Source organism: Crinia signifera, chromosome 7 (assembly GCF_055691185.1).
Source record: "Crinia signifera chromosome 7, ASM5569118v1, whole genome shotgun sequence".
In the NCBI taxonomy this organism is placed as follows: Eukaryota; Metazoa; Chordata; class Amphibia; order Anura; family Myobatrachidae; genus Crinia; species Crinia signifera.
The window spans coordinates 8461564-8486076 of NC_139223.1; the positions used below are offsets into that span (position 1 = coordinate 8461564).

The 24513-nt window shown below is 49.2% G+C and overlaps 2 protein-coding genes across 3 annotated transcripts in view; one reads left to right on the forward strand and one right to left on the reverse strand.

Annotated features, from left to right (window-relative positions):
- The window catches only part of LOC146019740 (uncharacterized), a 781584-nt gene that overhangs the window by 686466 nt on the left and 70605 nt on the right, over positions 1–24513 (forward strand). The gene's annotated exons all lie outside the window — the stretch shown is intronic.
- Positions 1–24513, reverse strand: part of LOC146019745 (3-oxoacyl-[acyl-carrier-protein] reductase FabG-like) — a 68985-nt gene that overhangs the window by 27622 nt on the left and 16850 nt on the right. Inside the window, exon 4 of the mRNA XM_083152272.1 lies at positions 22831–22924. Within this exon, the coding sequence (XP_083008398.1) occupies positions 22831–22924 (94 nt within the window). The remainder of the gene's footprint in view (positions 1–22830; positions 22925–24513) is intronic.

Genomic DNA, 24513 nt, shown 5'->3' on the forward strand with positions numbered 1-24513 from the left:
AATGTGTTTGCATTGATACTCAATGGCAGCAATGAAATTAGGTGTGGTGGTGTTGTTTAAAACACAACGATCCTGAGTTGATAACTTGTATGTGTTGATGAATTCCACATCCACTCCTGAGATTTAGCACCTATGACATATCCTCCAACATCTGAAGGTCAGAAATCGGTACAGAATCAGAAAGGGATGTGGCCACGGGAAAGTGGGCATGGCCACACCTCCATTTCTATACTTTTCTAGGGTGTGTAATTACAGGTGCTGAGTACGTGGGGTCCGGGGTGGGCGTTACTTACAGCGCCATAATTAATAAAAAAATGTACTGCTCCCTGCCACTGCAACTCCCCTCACCGATCCTGCCTGCAGCAGTCTCTAAGGTCTGGAGATCTGTAAATCACATGCACCGGGCCTCTCTACCAAACAGTAGGAGAGCCCCTGAGTGTGGGAGCAGGTCCGCGGGCCTGGCCACATGACGCCTAGACATGACGCACAACGTCACCACTGGGAATGGGTGCAATGGGCCAAATTCTTCCCTACACCCTCTGGGCCAATCCACCGATCCGGCCATCACAATCATAAATGGGTGCATTGATAAGGTTTGAAGTCTAAGAAGTTGAAGAATAAGACTGAGATAAAGATTTGTCATGTTATAGTATACAATTTACTCAATAAATCGTGAAAAAAAATATAAGTGTACATAGAAGTACAATCAAGAAATGAAAGTAGGATTAAAAAAGAACATGTTACAGATGTATCGGGATTCATCTTTGCAGGTGATGGCGATGGCGTCGCCATCACCTGCATCCCCGCCATCTGTATGCCGGAAGGGGACGCGCGCGCACGTCCCCTTCCGACGGTGCTGCCCTCGGTCGCCCGGTGCCCACACCGGCCAACCGCACCCCCCCGCAGTGCCCTCGGGTCCCCCCCTGCCCCTTGAGCGGGAAGCGGACAGTATTGCATCCGCCTCGCCGCCCGGATACTGAGACGCGCGCGCGTCTCAGTCAGATGGAGCGCCATGCTGCTGGTGGTTCGCCAGCAAAGATAAAACCGGCCCCATCTGTATGATTCAAACTGATAATTGTTTGGATGGGGGTGGGTTGCAAAACAAATCTGTAGGTGGGGGGTATGGATATTGTGGGCATAATTGGTGTTTGGTACACCTACAGGGGGTACCCAGATGATGGGATTTTCACTACAGTGTCACGGTCACAGTGTCACCATAGCAGGATTCCAATTTGGGGTCCAGTTGGTCTTTTAGGGACCCTTTACAATCCCCTAGGTCTCTTCTCCTTGAGCCTACGTTCTCCCTTTATGATAGTCAATCACTGAGGGAGACCATAGGCTCCAGGAGAAGAGACCAACTGGATTGTTAAGGTGTCCCTAAGGACCACCTGAACCCCAATTGGAATTCCCCCTTTGGTGACACTGTAGTGAAAATTTCTCATCAACTGGGGACCCCCTGTAGGTGTACCAAACGCCAATTATTCCCACAATACCTATACCCCCTCCACCTATAGATTTGTTTCGCAACCCACCGCCATCCAAACAATTATCAGTTTGAATCAGAATTTATTTTTTAATCCGGTACTTCTGGACTTTCACGGTGCCAGCATGGCGCCGCGCGTCAGAGTCCCCTTGCGGGGCTCGCTTCGCTCGCCCACGCTGCGGGCTCGGTGGCTCGCTACGCTCGCCACGCTAATTAAAATCAACTCCATGCCAACATGGATAGTGAAGGTATGAACTATCCATGTTGGCATGGCGTTAACTCCGTTTATTTAACTTAATTAGTGGGGAGCATAACCCGGAAGTACGCGCGGCGCCATACTGGCGCCGTGAAAGTAAAGAAGTACCTTTAATCCTACTTTCATTTCTTGATTGTACTTCTATGTACACATATTTTTTTCACGATTTATTGAGTAAATTGTACACTGTAACATGACAAATCTTCATCTCAGTCTTATTCTTCAACTTCTTACACTCATAACATTCAAACAAATGCATGCAGCGCTCATGCCCATCGACCAAACATTATCTATGAACCAAAAGAGTCTGGGAAACCCTTAAGGCAGAGCAGTGCCTGATATCCAACTGACTAACAGGGTGAGTGCAGTGTACCTACTTTGTATTGATCAATGGGTGCATTGGCCAGGACAAAAATTTCTCAGTACAACTGGACGGGGAGCGCAGTGACAGGCTGGAGGACTGGAGAGACGGGTATGGGGAACAAAGTAGAAACGGTACATTAGGTACAGTTTTTATTTGCCGGTACAGACTGTTAAATAAACGGGAAATTATTTTTTCATGTGTTTGTGTGTGTTGTATTGTTTTTGTGTGTGTGTTTTAGTGTATGTGGTTGTGTGTGTTGTATGTATCTGACCATTGCGTAAGTGTGTGAGGTGTGCTATGTACAGTATATACAGTATGTGTGTGTTGTGCCTTGTTGTATATGTGCAATGTTTAAGTGTGTTTTTTGTGTGTTGTACTGTTTTTGGGTGTGTGGGGGGAATGTGGGTGTGTGTTGTGCTGTTAGAGGTATGTTATGTGTGTGTGTGTGCGTTGTGTGAATCTGCCCAATGTGTAAGTGCATAAGGTGTTCTAAGTATAAATGTGTGTGTGTAGTGTGCTGTGTGTATCTGTGCAATGGTTGTGTGTGTGTGTTCTGTGTATTGTACTGTTTTTGGGTGCATGTTGTAGTGAATGTGGGTGTGTGTTGTACCGTGTGTTAGGTGTATCTGCCGAATGTGAGGTGTGCTACATATATATGTGTGTGTGTGTAGTGTGCTGTGCGTATCCTGGCAATGCTTAAGTGTGTGTGTTCTGTGTGTTTCTGTATCTGCACAATGTTTAAGTGTGTGTGTTCTGTGTGTTTCTGTATCTGCACAATGTTTAAGTGTGTGTGTTCTGTGTGTTTGTTGTACTGTTTTTGGGTGTGTGTTGTAGTGTATATGGGTTAGTGTTGTACTGCATGTGGTGTGTTATGTGTGTGTTTTGTTGTGTGTATCTGTCCAATGTGTAAGTGTGTGAGGTGCGCTATGTATATATGTGTGTGTTGTGTGCATATGTGGTGTACTGTGTGCGTGTACAATGTGTACGTGTGTGTGTGATCTATGTATATCCTCAATTATTCCTAATTGTTTAATGCCTTCACTATAATGTTAGAATGTGTCATTCATACTCAATGACAGCAATGAAATCAGGTGTGGAGTTGTTCCTTCGTCAATGGTTTCCCAGATCGTCAATCTTTTCCCCAGATCATCAATGAAGGCAAATTAAAACTTGGTGTTTTTTTTTACATTTCTAAGTGAAATCTACCAAAAACGGCTTCGAGGTGCACACCACCGGGTCCAGAGATATCTTGATGCTGAATTTGGTGGCTCTGAGTGCCACGGTGTGTCTGTAATGCGACGGACACGCACACACACACACGCACACAGACTCTTCAACTTATATAGATAATACTCGTGGGAAATGTACAATCACACCTCTGATGGGCACATACCTGTACGCGATAAAGCAATCAAACGCGGGGCCTGATTCACGGTCTTCACGGTATCCGGAATGCACTGGACTTTTCTGGGCAGTGATTGGGTGGGGAGGGTTTTTTGGGGACTACTTAAGGAATGGAGGTGGTGACTCTGTTTCACTCGCAAAGCACATTTGGTTTGCTAATAGATAAAACCATGCTTGTGAGATTCCTCTTAATCAACAGCAGCCAGAGACTGTCCGTCCTATTCAGCGGCAGCCGCCGGAGCGTAGGACGGCTACAGCAGTCCAATTTGTAAGATACATTTTTTACATATGGCCCCCGAAGGATTTTTTCCCCATACAAATGGCCCTTGGCACAAAAAAGGTTCCCCACCCCTGCCTTAAACCATAAAGTATCACCAATAATATTTGTGGTGTACAGATTCAACGATTCTTATTATGATGCACAGCAATGCGTGGTGTGCAGGTGGGTATAATGAACAGCAATGCGTGGTGTGAATATGGGTATAATGCACAGCAATGCATGGGGTGCAGATGGGTATAATGCACAGCAATGCGTGGTGTGCAGGTGGGTATAATGCACAGCAATGCATGGCATGCAGATGGGTATAATGCACAGAAATCCACGGTTTGCCGGTGGTTGTAATGCAAATCAATGTGTGGTGTGCAGGAAATGTGACACAGGTAATAACCCTACATCTAACAGACCTAGAGCCTGATGCGTACACACAGAATGGTCTCATCCTCTGTACAGTACGTGGTCAGGTTACTGTACGTGTGACACAGGTAATAACCCTACATCTAACAGACCTAGATACTGATGTGTACACACATAATGGTGTCATCCCCTGTACAGTATGTGGTCAGGTTACTGTTTATGTGACACAGGTAATAACCCTACATCTAACAGACCTAGAGCCTGATGTGTACACACAGAATGGTCTCATCCCCTGTACAGTATGTGGTCAGGTTACTGTATATGTGACACAGGTAATAACCCTACATCTAACAGACCTAGAGCCTGATGTGTACACACATAATGGTGTCATCCCCTGTACAGTATGTGGTCAGGTTACTGTTTATGTGACACAGGTAATAACCCTACATCTAACAGACCTAGAGCCTGATGTGTACACACAGAATGGTCTCATCCCCTGTACAGTATGTGGTCAGGTTACTGTATATGTGACACAGGTAATAACCCTACATCTAACAGACCTAGAGCCTGATGTGTACACACAGAATGGTCTCATCCCCAGTACAGTATGGGGTCAGGTTACTGTATATGTGACACAGGTAATATCCCTACATCTAACAGACCTAGATACTGATGTGTACACACAGAATGGTCTCATCCCCTGTACAGTATGTGGTCAGGTTACTGTGTATGTGACACAGGTAATAACCCTACATCTAACAGACCTAGAGCCTGATGTGTACACACAGAATGGTCTCATCCTCTGTACAGTATGTGGTCAGGTTACTGTACATGTGACACAGGTAATAACTCTACATCTAACAGACCAAGAGCCCGATGCGTACACACAGAATGGTCTCATCCCCTGTACAGTATGTGGTCAGGTTACTGTATATGTGACACAGGTAATAACCCTACATCTAACAGACCTAGAGCCTGATGTGTACACACAGAATGGTCTCATCCCCTGTACAGTACGTGGTCAGGTTACTGTATATGTGACACAGGTAATAACCCTACATCTAACAGACCTAGAGCCTGATGTGTACACACAGAATGGTCTCATCCCCAGTACAGTATGTGGTCAGGTTACTGTATATGTGACACAGGTAATAACCCTACATCTAACAGACCTAGAGCCTGATGCATACACACAGAATGGTCTCATCCCCAGTACAGTATGTGGTCAGGTTACTGTATATGTGACACAGGTAATAACCCTACATCTAACAGACCTAGAGCCCGATGTGTACACACAGAATGGTCTCATCCCCTGTACAGTACGTGGTCAGGTTACTGTATATGTGACACAGGTAATAACCCTACATCTAACAGACCTAGAGCCTGATGTGTACACACATAATGGTGTCATCCCCTGTACAGTATGTCGTCAGGTTACTGTAATGTGACACAGGTAATAACCCTACATCTAACAGACCTAGAGCCTGATGTGTACACACAGAATGGTCTCATCCTCTGTACAGTATGTGGTCAGGTTACTGTATATGTGACACAGGTAATAACCCTACATCTAACAGACCAAGAGCCTGATATGTACACACAGAATGGTCTCATCCCCTGTACAGTATGTGGTCAGGTTACTGTACATGTGACACAGGTAATAACCCTACATCTAACAGACCTAGAGCCTGATGTGTACACACAGAATGGTCTCATCCCCTGTACAGTACGTGGTCAGGTTACTGTATATGTGACACAGGTAATAACCCTACATCTAACAGACCTAGAGCCTGATGTGTACACACATAATGGTGTCATCCCCTGTACAGTATGTGGTCAGTTTACTGTACATGTGACACAGGTAATAACCCTACATCTAACAGACCTAGAGCCTGATGCGTACACACAGAATGGTCTCATCCCCTGTACAGTACGTGGTCAGGTTACTGTGTATGTGACACAGGTAATAACCCTACATCTAACAGACCTAGAGCCTGATGTGTACACACAGAATGGTGTCATCCCCAGTACAGTATGTGGTCAGGTTACTGTACATGTGACACAGGTATTAACCCTACATCTAACAGACCTAGAGCCCGATGTGTACACACAGAATGGTCTCATCCCCTGTACAGTATGTGGTCAGGTTACTGTGTATGTGACACAGGTAATAACCCTACATCTAACAGACCTAGAGCCTGATGTGTACACACAGAATGGTCTCATCCCCTGTACAGTATGTGGTCAGGTTACTGTATGTATGACACAGGTAATAACCCTACATCTAACAGACCTAGAGCCTGATGTGTACACACAGAATGGTCTCATCCCCTGTACAGTATGTGGTCAGGTTACTGTATATGTGACACAGGTAATAACCCTACATCTAACAGACCTAGAGCCTGATGTGTACACACAGAATGGTCTCATCCCCTGTACAGTATGTGGTCAGGTTACTGTGTATGTGACACAGGTAATATCCCTACATCTAACAGACCTAGAGCCTGATGCGTACACACAGAATGGTCTCATCCCCTGTACAGTATCTGGTCAGGTTACTGTACATGTGACACAGGTAATAACCCTACATCTAACAGACCTAGAGCCTGATGTGTACACACAGAATGGTCTTATCTCCTGTACAGTACGTGGTCAGGTTACTGTGTATGTGACACAGGTAATAACCCTACATCTAACAGACCTAGAGCCTGATGTGTACACACAGAATGGTCTCATCCCCTGTACAGTACGTGGTCAGGTTACTGTATATGTGACACAGGTAATAACCCTACATCTAACAGACCTAGAGCCTGATGTGTACACACAGAATGGTCTCATCCCCAGTACAGTATGTGGTCAGGTTACTGTATATGTGACACAGGTAATAACCCTACATCTAACAGACCTAGAGCCTGATGCATACACACAGAATGGTCTCATCCCCAGTACAGTATGTGGTCAGGTTACTGTATATGTGACACAGGTAATAACCCTACATCTAACAGACCTAGAGCCCGATGTGTACACACAGAATGGTCTCATCCCCTGTACAGTACGTGGTCAGGTTACTGTATATGTGACACAGGTAATAACCCTACATCTAACAGACCTAGAGCCTGATGTGTACACACATAATGGTGTCATCCCCTGTACAGTATGTCGTCAGGTTACTGTAATGTGACACAGGTAATAACCCTACATCTAACAGACCTAGAGCCTGATGTGTACACACAGAATGGTCTCATCCTCTGTACAGTATGTGGTCAGGTTACTGTATATGTGACACAGGTAATAACCCTACATCTAACAGACCAAGAGCCTGATATGTACACACAGAATGGTCTCATCCCCTGTACAGTATGTGGTCAGGTTACTGTACATGTGACACAGGTAATAACCCTACATCTAACAGACCTAGAGCCTGATGTGTACACACAGAATGGTCTCATCCCCTGTACAGTACGTGGTCAGGTTACTGTATATGTGACACAGGTAATAACCCTACATCTAACAGACCTAGAGCCTGATGTGTACACACATAATGGTGTCATCCCCTGTACAGTATGTGGTCAGTTTACTGTACATGTGACACAGGTAATAACCCTACATCTAACAGACCTAGAGCCTGATGCGTACACACAGAATGGTCTCATCCCCTGTACAGTACGTGGTCAGGTTACTGTGTATGTGACACAGGTAATAACCCTACATCTAACAGACCTAGAGCCTGATGTGTACACACAGAATGGTGTCATCCCCAGTACAGTATGTGGTCAGGTTACTGTACATGTGACACAGGTATTAACCCTACATCTAACAGACCTAGAGCCCGATGTGTACACACAGAATGGTCTCATCCCCTGTACAGTATGTGGTCAGGTTACTGTGTATGTGACACAGGTAATAACCCTACATCTAACAGACCTAGAGCCTGATGTGTACACACAGAATGGTCTCATCCCCTGTACAGTATGTGGTCAGGTTACTGTATGTATGACACAGGTAATAACCCTACATCTAACAGACCTAGAGCCTGATGTGTACACACAGAATGGTCTCATCCCCTGTACAGTATGTGGTCAGGTTACTGTATATGTGACACAGGTAATAACCCTACATCTAACAGACCTAGAGCCTGATGTGTACACACAGAATGGTCTCATCCCCTGTACAGTATGTGGTCAGGTTACTGTGTATGTGACACAGGTAATATCCCTACATCTAACAGACCTAGAGCCTGATGCGTACACACAGAATGGTCTCATCCCCTGTACAGTATCTGGTCAGGTTACTGTACATGTGACACAGGTAATAACCCTACATCTAACAGACCTAGAGCCTGATGTGTACACACAGAATGGTCTTATCTCCTGTACAGTACGTGGTCAGGTTACTGTGTATGTGACACAGGTAATAACCCTACATCTAACAGACCTAGAGCCTGATGTGTACACACAGAATGGTCTCATCCCCTGTACAGTACGTTGTCAGGTTACTGTGTATGTGACACAGGTAATAACCCTACATCTAACAGACCTAGAGCCTGATGTGTACACACAGAATGGTCTCATCCCCTGTACAGTACGTGGTCAGGTTACTGTGTATGTGACACAGGTAATAACCCTACATCTAACAGACCTAGAGCCTGATGTGTACACACAGAATGGTCTTATCTCCTGTACAGTACGTGGTCAGGTTACTGTGTATGTGACACAGGTAATAACCCTACATCTAACAGACCTAGAGCCTGATGCATACACACAGAATGGTCTCATCCCCTGTACAGTATGTGGTCAGGTTACTGTATATGTGACACAGGTAATAACCCTACATCTAACAGACCTAGATACTGATGTGTACACACAGAATGGTCTTATCTCCTGTACAGTACGTGGTCAGGTTACTGTGTATGTGACACAGGTAATAACCCTACATCTAACAGACCTAGAGCCTGATGTGTACACACAGAATGGTGTCATCCCCTGTACAGTATGTGGTCAGGTTACTGTATATGTGACACAGGTAATAACCCTACATCTAACAGACCTAGAGCCTGATGTGTACACACAGAATGGTCTCATCCCCTGTACAGTACGTTGTCAGGTTACTGTGTATGTGACACAGGTAATAACCCTACATCTAACAGACCTAGAGCCTGATGTGTACACACAGAATGGTCTCATCCCCTGTACAGTACGTTGTCAGGTTACTGTGTATGTGACACAGGTAATAACCCTACATCTAACAGACCTAGAGCCTGATGTGTACACACAGAATGGTCTCATCCCCTGTACAGTACGTGGTCAGGTTACTGTACATGTGACACAGGTAATAACCCTGCATCTAACAGACCTAGAGCCTGATGTGTACACAGAGAATGGTCTCATCCCCTGTACAGTATGTGGTCAGGTTACTGTATATGTGACACAGGTAATAACCCTACATCTAACAGACCTAGAGCCTGATGTGTACACACAGAATGGTCTCATCCCCTGTACAGTACGTTGTCAGGTTACTGTGTATGTGACACAGGTAATAACTCTACATCTAACAGACCTAGAGCCTGATGTGTACACACAGAATGGTGTCATCCCCAGTACAGTATGTGGTCAGGTTACTGTGTATGTGACACAGGTAATAACCCTACATCTAACAGATCTAGAGCCTGATGTGTACACACAGAATTGTCTCATCCCCTGTACAGTACGTGGTCAGGTTACTGTACATGTGACACAGGTAATAACTCTACATCTAACAGACCTAGAGCCTGATGTGTACACACAGAATGGTCTCATCCCCTGTACAGTATGTGGTCAGGTTACTGTATATGTGACACAGGTAATAACCCTACATCTAACAGACCTAGAGCCCGATGCGTACACACAGAATGGTCTCATCTCCTGTACAGTACGTGGTCAGTTTACTGTATATGTGACACAGGTAATAACCCTACAGCTAACAAACCTAGAGCCTGATGTGTACACACAGAATGGTCTCATCCCCTGTACAGTATGTGGTCAGTTTACTGTATATGTGACACAGGTAATAACCCAACATCTAACAGACCTAGAGCCTGATGTGTACACACAGAATGGTGTCATCCCCAGTACAGTATGTGGTCAGGTTACTGTGTATGTGACACAGGTAATAACCCTACATTTAACAGACCTAGAGCCTGATGTGTACACACAGAATGGTCTCATCCCCTGTACAGTATCTGGTCAGGTTACTGTACATGTGACACCGGTAATAATCCTACATCTAACAGACCTAGAGCCTGATGTGTACACACAGAATGGTGTCATCCCCTGTACAGTATGTGGTCAGGTTACTGTGTATGTGACACAGGTAATAACCCTACATCTAACAGACCTAGAGCCTGATGTGTACACACAGAATTGTCTCATCCCCTGTACAGTACGTGGTCAGGTTACTGTACATGTGACACAGGTAATAACTCTATATCTAACAGACCTAGAGCCTGATGTGTACACACAGAATGGTCTCATCCCCTGTACAGTATGTGGTCAGGTTACTGTATATGTGACACAGGTAATAACCCTACATCTAACAGACCTAGAGCCTGATGTGTACACACAGAACGGTCTCATCCCCTGTACAGTATGTGGTCAGGTTACTGTATATGTGACACAGGTAATAACCCTACATCTAACAGACCTAGAGCCTGATGCGTACACACAGAATGGTCTCATCCCCTGTACAGTACGTGGTCAGGTTACTGTATATGTGACACAGGTAATAACCCTACATCTAACAGACCTAGGGCCTGATGTGTACACACAGAACGGTCTCATCCCCTGTACAGTATGTGGTCAGGTTACTGTATATGTGACACAGGTAATAACCCTACATCTAACAGACCTAGGGCCTGATGTGTACACACAGAATGGTGTCATCCCCTGTACAGTATGTGGTCAGGTTACGGTGTATGTGACACAGGTAATAACCCTACATCTAACAGACCTAGAGCCCGATGTGTACACACAGAATGGTCTCATCCCCTGTACAGTATATGGTCAGGTTACTGTACATGTGACACAGGTAATAACCCTACATCTAACAGACCTAGAGCCTGATGTGTACACACAGAATGGTCTCATCCCCTGTACAGTATGTGGTCAGGTTATGGTGTATGTGACACAGGTAATAACCCTACATCTAACAGACCTACTGTAGAGCCCGATGTGTACACACAGAATGGTCTCATCTCCTGTACAGTACGTGGTCAGGTTACTGTACATGTGACACCGGTAATAACCCTACATCTAACAGACCTAGAGCCTGATGTGTACACACAGAATGGTCTCATCCCCTGTACAGTATGTGGTCAGGTTACTGTATATGTGACACAGGTAATAACCCTAAATCTATCAGACCTAGAGCCTGATGTGTACACACAGAATGGTCCCATCCTCTGTACAGTACGTGGTCAGGTTACTGTACATGTGACACAGGTAATAACCCTACATCTAACAGACCTAGAGCCCGATGTGTACACACAGAATGGTCCCATCCTCTGTACAGTACGTGGTCAGGTTACTGTACATGTGACACAGGTAATAACCCTACATCTAACAGACCTAGAGCCTGATGTGTACACACAGAATGGTCTCATCCCCTGTACAGTATGTGGTCAGGTTACTGTACATGTGACACAGGTAATAACCCTACATCTAACAGACCTAGAGCCCGATGTGTACATACAGAATGGTCTCATCCCCTGTACAGTATGTGGTCAGGTTACTGTACATGTGACACAGGTAATAACCCTACATCTAACACACCTAGATCCTGATGTGTACACACAGAATGGTCTCATCCCCTGTACAGTATGTGATCAGGTTACTGTGTATGTGACACAGGTAATAATCCTACATCTCACAGACCTAGAGCCCGATGCGTACACACAGAATGGTCTCATCCCCTGTACAGTACGTGGTCAGGTTACTGTGTATGTGACACAGGTAATAACCCTACATCTAACAGACCTAGAGCCTGATGTGTACACACAGAATGGTGTCATCCCCTGTACAGTACGTGGTCAGGTTACTGTACATGTGACAGGTAATAACCCTACATCTAACAGACATAGAGCCCGAAGTGTACACACAGAACAGAGTCATCCCCTGTACAGTATGTGGTCAGGTTACTGTATATGTGACACAGGTAATAACCCTACATCTAACAGACCTAGAGCCCGATGTGTACACACAGAATGGTCTCATCCCCTGTACAGTACGTGGTCAGGTTACTGTACATGTGACAGGTAATAACCCTACATCTAACAGACATAGAGCCCGAAGTGTACACACAGAACAGAGTCATCCCCAGTACAGTACGTGGTCAGGTTACTGTACATGTGACACAGGTAATATCCCTACATCTAACAGACCTAGAGCCTGATGCGTACACACAGAACGGTCTTATCCCCTGTACAGTATGTGGTCAGGTTACTGTGTATGTGACACAGGTAATAACCCTACATCTAACAGACCTAGAGCCTGATGCGTACACACAGAATGGTCTTATCCCCTGTACAGTATGTGGTCAGGTTACTGTATATGTGACACGGGTAATAACCCTACAGCTAACAGACCTAGAGCCTGATGCGTACACACAGAATGGTCTCATCCCCTGTACAATATGTGGTCAGGTTACTGTGTATGTGACACAGGTAATAACCCTACATCTAACAGACCTAGAGCCTGATGTGTACACACAGAATAGTCTCATCCCCTGTACAGTACGTGGTCAGGTTACTGTGTATGTGACACAGGTAATAACCCTACATCTAACAGACCTAGAGCCTGATGTGTACACACAGAATGGTCTCATCCCCTGTACAGTACGTGGTCAGGTTACTGTATATGTGACACAGGTAATAACCCTACATCTAACAGACCTAGAGCCTGATGTGTACACACAGAATGGTCTCATCCCCTGTACAGTATGTGGTCAGGTTACTGTAAATGTGACACAGGTAATAACCCTACATCTAACAGACCTAGAGCCTGATGTGTACACACAGAATGGTCTCATCCCCTGTACAGTATGTGGTCAGGTTACTGTTTATGTGACACAGGTAATAACCCTACATCTAACAGACCTAGAGCCTGATGTGTACACACAGAATGGTCTCATCCCCTGTACAGTATGTGGTCAGGTTACTGTATATGTGACACAGGTAATAACCCTACATCTAACAGACATAGAGCCTGATGTGTACACACAGAATGGTCTCATCCCCTGTACAGTATGTGGTCAGGTTACTGTACATGTGACACAGGTAATAACCCTACATCTAACAGAACTAGAGCCTGATGTGTACACACAGAATGATCTCATCCCCTGTACAGTATGTGGTCAGGTTACTGTATATGTGACACAGGTAATAACCCTCCATCTAACAGACCTAGAGCCTGATGTGTACACACAGAATGGTCTCATCCTCTGTACAGTATGTGGTCAGGTTACTGTACATGTGACACAGGTAATAACCCTACATCTAATAGACCTAGAGCCTGATGCGTACACACAGAATGGTCTCATCCCCTGTACAGTATGTGGTCAGGTTACTGTACATCTGACACAGGTAATAACCCTGCATCTAACAGCCCTACAGCCTGATGTGTACACACAGAATGGTCTCATCCCCTGTACAGTATGTGGTCAGGTTACTGTACATGTGACACAGGTAATAACCCTCCATCTAACAGACCTAGAGCCCGATGTGTACACACAGAATGGTCTCATCCCCTGTACAGTACGTGGTCAGGTTACTGTACATGTGACACACGTAATAACCCTACATCTAACAGACCTAGAGCCTGATGTGTACACACAGAATGGTCTCATCCCCTGTACAGTATGAGGTCAGGTTACTGTAATGTGACACAGGTAATAACCCTACATCTAACAGACCTAGAGCCCGATGTGTACACACAGAATGGTCTCATCCCCTGTACAGTACGTGGTCAGGTTACTGTACATGTGACACACGTAATAACCCTACATCTAACAGACCTAGAGCCTGATGTGTACACACAGAATGGTCTCATCCCCTGTACAGTACGTGGTCAGGTTACTGTACATGTGACACACGTAATAACCCTACATCTAACAGACCTAGAGCCTGATGTGTACACACAGAATGGTCTCATCCCCTGTACAGTACGTGGTCAGGTTACTGTATATGTGACACAGGTAATAACCCTACATCTAACAGACCTAGAGCCTGATGTGTACACACAGAATGGTATCATCCCCTGTACAGTATGTGGTCAGGTTACTGTACATGTGACACAGGTAATAACCCTCCATCTAACAGACCTAGATACTGATGTGTACACACAGAATGGTCTCATCCCCTGTACAGTATGTGGTCAGGTTACTGTATATGTGACACAGGTAATAACCCTACATATAACAGATCTAGAGCCTGATGTGTACACACAGAATGGTCTCATCCCCTGTACAGTATGTGGTCAGGTTACTGTACATGTGACACAGGTAATAACCCTACATCTAACAAACCTAGAGCCTGATGTGTACACACAGAATGGTCTCATCCCCTGTACAGTACGTGGTCAGGTTACTGTATGTGTGACACAGGTAATAACCCTACATCTAACAGACCTAGAGGCTGATGAGTACACACAGAATGGTCTCATCCCCTGTACAGTATGAGGTCAGGTTACTGTATATGTGACACAGGTAATAACCCTGCATCTAACAGACCTAGAGCCTGATGTGTACACACAGAATGGTCTCATCCCCTGTACAGTATGTGGTCAGGTTACTGTACATGTGACACAGGTAATAACCCTACATCTAACAGACCTAGAGCCTGATGTGTACACACAGGATGGTCTCATCCCCTGTACAGTATCTGGTCAGGTTACTGTAATGTGACACAGGTAATAACCCTACATCTAACAGACCTAGAGCCTGATGCGTACACACAGAATGGTCTCATCCCCTGTACAGTATGTGGTCAGGTTACTGTACATGTGACACAGGTAATAACCCTACATCTAACAGACCTAGAGGCTGATGAGTACACACAGAATGGTCTCATCCCCTGTACAGTATGTGGTCAGGTTACTGTATATGTGACACAGGTAATAACCCTACATCTAACAAACCTAGAGCCCGATGTGTACACACAGAATCATCTCATCCCCTGTACAGTACGTGGTCAGGTTACTGTATATGTGACACAGGTAATAACCCTACATCTAACAGACCTAGAGCCTGATGTGTACACACAGAATGGTCTCATCCCCTGTACAGTATGTGGTCAGGTTACTGTACATGTGACACAGGTAATAACCCTACATCTAACAGCCCTACAGCATGGTTTGAACAATGCCGATGATCACGCAGCTGAGCATTTATTGATAGACAAGGTGCCGCATCACTGCCGGCTGCAAGCAGCAAAAATGTAGTGGAATGGATTGTTTGATGAGGGAGGGCCCCAAGTTGTTATCTTGCCTAGAGCCCCATGAGGACTAAATTCACCTCAGACATGAAGGCATTATACATCTCGGATCCGCCTCTCTCTGCAGCAAGAAATACAGTGCACCAGGAAGCAGAGACTATTGTAGACTGGCCGGACTGGTTTACCAAGTGTGGACCATCTGTCAATCACGGATTCTGGAGATTACACTGCAGATACACTGGATTAACCTCGCTTACATCCTCTATAATAGTGTTCCCACTAAGGGGCACATTTATCAAGATTGCATTTACAGTGCGATCTGGGCGGGAATATTACCACCCAGGATCGCATTGTAAAATGCGATCATATCACCGGAATGTATTACCTGCTGTGTGCAGGGACAGGGTTCCGAAAGGAGGCTGTCACTGCGATGCCCGGAGCCGGAAGCCGGAATGCGTGGTTAGGCTGCCCGATGTTGATACATAGGGCAGCTTCGCATCCCCCATAGAAACCTACCTGACCACATACTGTATCTGTTGAAAATATATATATTATCTATTTATTTGGTACTTATGTAGTATCTGGGCTGCCGATTTTTTGATTGTATACCTTAAGTTAAGGCATACAATCAGATGCGATGCATCGCATCGCATACGACCATATCGCATGCGATGCGATGACACGATTTTTCCATAGGATTCAATGTTAAAATGGACTGAGTCCATTTCAACATGGAATTCAATGGGAAAAGGGGTCCTTTTCATACCCCTACTATCCAAGTGGGCATGGAGTTGGATATAAACCTGTGGCGAGCGTAGCGAGCCACCGAGCCCGAAGCGTGGCGAGCGAAGCGAGCCCCGCGAGGGGACGGTATTCTGTGTCCCCTCGCTTCGGGTTCGGTGGCTCGCTACGCTCGCCACAGGTTTATATCCAACTCCATGCCCACTTGGATAGTAGGGGTATGAAAAGGACTACTTTTCCCATTGAATTCCATGTTGAAATGGACTCAGTCCATTTTAACATTGAATCCTATGGAAAAATCGGGTCCATCGCATCGCATGCGATATGGTCGGGTGCGATGCGATGGACCCGATTTCAAAATCGGCAGCCCAGTTACTACATAAGTACCATTTATTTTGTTTCTAAAGTAAATTTCTAAAACAAAATGCACCCTCCTAATTGAAAGAAGAGCACTGGGTGGTGGTCAGCACCCTGCCCTAAAATAATTCTAGAGTGAACACTACACAAGTAATCATTATACAGACTTTCCCATGGGAAACCTCCGGCAATGTGCTCAGATTAGGCAGATGTGATATTAGATGGAGATGAATCTTGTTACGTCACCGTTTTCATCTGCAGCGTCGTCAGTGTCTACTCGTGCTTTTGTCTGACCAGCAATCCACTGGGTGCTGCCCGCTCCCTCAGACACCATCAATAATCTGCCCCACGCAGTGGAGGATGCAGCAACATTTATCCTAGAGGAACCCCGGAGACAGAGGGACCCGATTCCTGACCGCACACCACTCCACCGCAACCGGAGACAGTACACAGCCAGCAGCCAGACACAGAGGGACCTAATTCCTGACCGCACACTACTCCTCCACTACAGGAGACAGTACACAGCCAGCGGCCAGACACAGAGGGACCCGATTCCTGACCTCACACTACTCCTCCGCTACCAGAGACAGTACACAGCCAGCAGCCAGACACAGAGGGACCTAATTCCTGACCGCACACTACTCCTCCACTACAGGAGACAGTACACAGCCAGCGGCCAGACACAGAGGGGCCCCATTCCTGACCGCACACTACTCCTCCACTACAGGAGACAGTACACAGCCAGCGGCCAGACACAGAGGGGCCCGATTCCTGACCGCACACTACTCCTCCGCTACCGGAGGAAGTACACAGCCAGCGGCCAGACACAGAGGGGCCCGATTCCTGACCGCACACTACTCCTCCACTACCAGAGACGTACACAGCCAGCAGCCAGACACAGAGGGGCCCGATTCCTGACCGCACACTACTCCTCCACTACAGGAGACAGTACACAGCCAGCGGCCAGACACAGAGGGGCCCGATTCCTGACCGCACACTACTCCTCCGCTACCGGAGACAGTACACAGCCAGCGGCCAGACACAGAGGGGCCCGATTCCTGACCGCACACTACTCCTCCGCTACCGGAGACAGTACACAGCCAGCGGCCAGACACAGAGGGGCCCGATTCCTGACCGCACACTACTCCTCCGCTACCGGAGACGGTACACAGCCAGAGGCCAGACACAGAGGGACCCGATTCCTGACCTCACACTACTCCTCCGCTACCAGAGACAGTACACAGCCAGCAGCCAGACACAGAGGGACCTAATTCCTGACCGCACACTACTCCTCCACTACAGGAGACAGTACACAGCCAGCGGCCAGACACAGAGGGGCCCCATTCCTGACCGCACACTACTCCTCCACTACAGGAGACAGTACACAGCCAGCGGCCAGACACAGAGGGGCCCGATTCCTGACCGCACACTACTCCTCCGCTACCGGAGGAAGTACACAGCCAGCGGCCAGACACAGAGGGGCCCGATTCCTGACCGCACACTACTCCTCCACTACCAGAGACGTACACAGCCAGCAGCCAGACACAGAGGGGCCCGATTCCTGACCGCACACTACTCCTCCACTACAGGAGACAGTACACAGCCAGCGGCCAGACACAGAGGGGCCCGATTCCTGACCGCACACTACTCCTCCGCTACCGGAGACAGTACACAGCCAGCGGCCAGACACAGAGGGGCCCGATTCCTGACCGCACACTACTCCTCCGCTACCGGAGACAGTACACAGCCAGCGGCCAGACACAGAGGGGCCCGATTCCTGACCGCACACTACTCCTCCGCTACCGGAGACGGTACACAGCCAGAGGCCAGACACAGAGGGGCCCGATTCCTGACCGCACACTACTCCTCCGCTACCGGAGACAGTACACAGCCAGCGGCCAGACACAGAGGGACCCGATTCCTGACCGCACACTACTCCTCCACTACCGGAGACGGTACACAGCCAGAGGCCACACACAGAGGGGCCCGATTCCTGACCGCACACTACTCCTCCGCTACCGGAGACAGTACAAAGCCAGGGGCCAGACACAGAGGGACCCGATTCCTGACCGCACACTACTCCTCCACTACCGGAGACGGTACACAGCCAGAGGCCACACACAGAGGGGCCCGATTCCTGACCGCACACTACTCCTCCGCTACCGGAGACAGCACACAGCCAGCGGCCAGACACATAGGGGCCCGATTCCTGACCGCACACTACTCCTCCGCTACCGGAGACAGTACACAGCCAGCGGCCAGACACAGAGGGACCTGATTCCAGACCGCACACTACTCCTCTGCTACCAGAGACAGTACACAGCCAGACACAGAGGGGCCTGATTCCTGACCACACACTACTCCTCCGCTACCGGAGACAGTACACAGTCAGCGGCCAGACACAGAGGGACCCGTTTCCTGACCGCACACTACTCCTCCACTACCGGTGACAGTACACAGCCAGCGGCCAGACACAGAGGGACCCGATTCCTGACCGCACACTACTCCTCCGCTACCGGAGACAGTACACAGCCAGCGGCCAGACACAGAGGGACCCGATTCCTGACCGCACACTACTCCTCCGCTACCGGAGACAGTACACAGCCAGCGGCCAGACACAGAGGGGTCCGATTCCTGACCGCACACTACTCCTGCGCTACCGGACAGTACACAGCCAGCGGCCAGACACAGAGGGGCCCGATTCCTGACCGCACAATACTTCTTCGCTACCGGAGACAGTACACAGCCAGCGGCCAGACACAGAGGGACCCGATTCCTGACAGCACACTACTCCTCCACTACCGGAGACAGTACACAGCCAGCGGCCAGACACAGAGGGGCCCGATTCCTGACCGCACACTACTCCTCCGCTACCGGAGACAGGACACAGCCAGCGGCCAGACACAGAGGGGACCAATTCCTGACTGCACACTACTCCTCCACTACCGGCGACAGTACATAGCCAGCGGCCAGACACAAAGGGACCCGATTCCTGACCGCACACTACTCCTCCGCTACCGGAGACAGTACACAGCCAGCGGCCAGACACAGAGGGGCCCGATTCCTGACCGCACACTACTCCTCCGCTACCGGAGACAGTACACAGCCAGCGGCAAGACACAGAGGGGCCCGATTCCTGACCGCACACTACTCCTCCGCTACCGGAGACAGTATAAAGCCAGCGGCCAGACACAGAGGGACCCGATTCCTGACCGCACACTACTCCTCCACTACCGGAGACGGTACACAGCCAGAGGCCACACACAGAGGGGCCTGATTCCTGACCGCACACTACTCCTCCACTACCGGAGACAGTACACAGCCAGTGGCCAGACTCAGAGGGACCTGATTCCTGACCGCACACTACTCCTCCGCTACCAGAGACAGTACACAGTCAGCGGCCAGACACAGAGGGACCCGATTCCTGACCACACACTACTCCTCCGCTACCGGAGACAGTACACAGCCAGCGGCCAGACACAGAGGGACCCGATTCCTGACCACACACTACTCCTCCGCTACCGGAGACAGTACACAGCCAGCGGCCAGACACAGAGGGACCCGATTCCTGACTATACACTACTCCTCCGCTACCAGACACAGTACACAGTCAGCGGCCAGACACAGAGGGACCTGATTCCTGACCGCACACTACTCCTCCACTACCGGAGACAGTACACAGCCAGCGGCCAGACACAGAGGGACCTGATTCCTGACCGCACACAACTCCTCCGCTACCGGAGACAGTACACAGCCAGCGGCCAGACACAGAGGGACCTGATTCCTGACCGCACACTACTCCTCCGCTACCGGAGACAGTACACAGTCAGCGGCCAGACACAGAGGGACCTGATTCCTGACCGCACACTGCTCCTCCTCTACCGGAGACAGTACACAGCCAGCGGCCAGACACAGAGGGACCCGATTCCTGACCGCACACTATTCCTCCGCTACAGGAGACAGTACACAGCCAGCGGCCAGACACAGAGGGACCCGATTCCTGACCGCACACTACTCCTCCGCTACCAGAGACAGTACGCAGCCAGCGGCCAGACACAGAGGTGCCCGATTCCTGACCGCACACTACTCCTCCGCTACCGGAGACAGTACACAGCCAGCGGCCAGACACAGAGGGGCCCGATTCCTGACCGCACACTACTCCTCCACTACAGGAGACAGTACACAGCCAGCGGCCAGACACAGAGAGGCCCGCATACTACTCCTCAGCTACCGGAGACAGTACACAGTCAGCGGCCAGACACAGAGGGACCTGATTCCTGAACGCACACTACTCCTCCGCTATCAGAGACAGTACACAGCCAGCAGCCAGACACAGAGGGACCCGATTCCTGACCGCACACTATTCCTCCGCTACAGGAGACAGTACACAGCCAGCGGCCAGACACAGAGGGACCCGATTCCTGACCGCACACTACTCCTCCACTACAGGAGACAGTACACAGCCAGCGGCCAGACACAGAGAGGCCCGATTCCTGACCGCACACTACTCCTCCGCTACCGGAGACATTACACAGCCAGCAGCCAGACACAGAGGGACCCGATTCCTGACCGCACACTACTCCTCCGCTACCAGAGACAGTACACAGCCAGCGGCCAGACACAGAGAGGCCCGATTCCTGACCGCACACTACTCCTCCGCTACCGGAGACAGTACACAGTCAGCGGCCAGACACAGTGGGACCTGATTCCTGACCGCACACTACCCCTCCACTACCGGAGACAGGTACACAGCCAGCGGCCAGACACAGAGGGGACCAATTCCTGACCGCACACTACTCCTCCGCTACCAGAGACAGTACACAGTCAGCGGCCAGACACAGAGGGACCTGATTCCTGACCGCACACTACTCCTCCACTACCGGAGACAGTACACAGCCAGCGACCAGACACAGAGGGACCTGATTCCTGACAGCACACTACTGCTCTGCTACCGGAGACAGTACACAGCCAGCGGCCAGACACAGAGGGACCTGATTCCTGACCGCACACAACTCCTCCGCTACCGGAGACAGTACACAGCCAGCGGCCAGACACAGAGGGACCCGATTCCTGACCGCACACTACTCCTCCCCTACCAGAGACAGTACACAGCCAGCGGCCAGACACAGAGGGACCAGATTCCTAACCTCACACTACTCCTCCGGACAGTACACAGCCAGCGGCCAGACACAGAGGGGCCCGATTCCTGACCGCACACTACTCCTCCGCTACCAGAGACAGTACACAGCCAGCGGCCAGACACAGAGGGGCCCGATTCCTGACCGCACACTACTCCTCCGCTACCAGAGACAGTACACAGCCAGCGGCCAGACACAGAGGGACCCGATTCCTGACCGCACACTACTCCTCCGCTACCAGAGACAGTACACAGCCAGCGGCCAGACACAGAGGGACCCGATTCCTGACCTCACACTACTCCTCCACTACCGGAGACAGTACACAGCCAGCGGCCAGACACAGAGGGGCCCGATTCCTGACCGCACACTACTCCTCCGCTACCAGAGACAGTACACAGCCAGCGGCCAGACACAGAGGGGCCCGATTCCTGACCGCACACTACTCCTCCGCTACCAGAGACAGTACACAGCCAGCGGCTAGACACAGAGGGACCTGATTCCTGACCGCACACTACTCCTCCGCTACCAGAGACAGTACACAGCCAGCGGCCAGACACAGAGGGACCTGATTCCTGACTGCACACTACTCCTCCGCTACCAGAGACAGTACACAGCCAGCGGCCAGGCACAGAGGGACCCGATTCCTGACCGCACACTGCTCTTTATATAAAGGACACATATACCACTCCCTTCCACTCCACTTGTAAATACTGGGGATACTTTGCATTGAGAGGAGGGGTACGGATAAATGAAACGTCTAATCAAGGGGTACAGGAGAGATAAAATGTTGGGAACCTCTCAGAGATAAACGGTACTGTAGCTAAAAGCTGTTTGGTTGCTACTGGCAATTCTCCACTCTGTCAGATGTTTGATATATCTCCCCCACAATTACTTGGAAATGACAACCTCTTACCCACCAGAACTAGCATGTCAGCGGGGAGGAAGTTATTCTCTTATATCATTGAGAACTTTCCAGAATGAAATCTACTCACTGATCTCTGTCCGTTAACGCTGGACACGTTCACAATGCTCCCTCTGGTCTGGATGAGATGAGGCACGGCCAGGTGAGTAAGGTGGAACAGGGACCTGGAAGGGAACAGAGTGACGAGGAGCTGGTCAGTGACACCAGAGAGTGACTTGTTGCAGTAGCGAGCGTCTACCTCAGTGCTAATTGTGGTCACAAAGCATGAAATAAATGTGCGCCCCCAAAATGGACCACATAGATCAGTCACATACAATGTCCGGGCACCACTATACATGGGGGAAGCGGTACCTGGCGGAGGTGCAGAGGACAGCCCACATAGATGAGCCACGTACAATGTCCGGGCACCACTATACATGGGAGAAGCGGTACCTGGCGGAGGTGCAGAGGACAGCCCACATAGATCAGCCACGTACAATGTCCGGGCACCACTATACATGGGGGCAGCAGTACCTGGCGGAGGTGCAGAGTACAGCCCACATGGATCAGCCACGTACAATGTCTGGGCACCACTATACATGGGGGCAGTGGTACCTGGCGGAGGTGCAGAGGACAGCCCACATGGATCAGCCACGTACAATGTCCGGGCACCACTATACATGGGAGCAGCGGTACCTGGCGGAGGTGCAGAGGACAGCCCACATGGATCAGCCACGTACAATGTCCGGGCACCACTATACATGGGGGCAGTGGTACCTGGCGGAGGTGCAGAGGACAGCCCACATGGATCAGCCACGTACAATGTCCGGGCACCACTATACATGGGGGCAGTGGTACCTGGCGGAGGTGCAGAGGACAGCCCACATGGATCAGCCACGTACAATGTCCGGGCACCACTATACATGGGGGCAGTGGTACCTGGCGGAGGTGCAGAGGACAGCCCACATGGATCAGCCACGTACAATGTCCGGGCACCACTATACATGGGGGCAGTGGTACCTGGCGGAGGTGCAGAGGACAGCCCACATGGATCAGCCACGTACAATGTCCGGGCACCACTATACATGGGGGCAGCAGTACCTGGCGGAGGTGCAGAGGACAGCCCACATAGATCAGCCACGTACAGTGTCATCACTTTACTAAAAATATTCTCTTCATGTCACTTGTTTCCTGTAACTATAGCAACATCAAACAAAAACAAAGGAAGTGAGAAATACAGTCAAGCAAGAAATGGTGAGGACACTATACAGGAGGTCAGTCAGCCGCAGCGTCGTCATCCTCAGATATTCCAGTAAAGGAGAGACCGTTTACAATGATAGAGTAAAGAAAGTAACAGTGGATTAGATTATGTTTGGTGGGGAGAGGGGGCAAAATGAAGATTAAGAACCCGCAGAGTGCACTGGACGAGTCAGTGTAATGTTGGGCAGGCGCACATCACTAACGGTAATGACTGTACACACTGGGCAGCTCTTCCCACAGACCCCAGAGGAGGCGGCCTGGTGTCATTTGAGTTACTGGGGTTTCGCCTGTACCCATAATCCCCAGACTTTCTCTGAGCAGCAATCTTTTTTTTTTTTTTCAATGTTTTTGGGGGGCAATGCCTTTGCCTTTCTCTGTATTTGTAGAATTTTGATTTTTTTTTTTGGTATTTTTGGAACTTTGCAATTTTTGGGGGTATTTTTTTGTGAGTCTCGGCTGCTCTTGTTGCAGCCTTTCTTTTAGCATCAGATATTGATTTAGTTTAGGAGGCGTT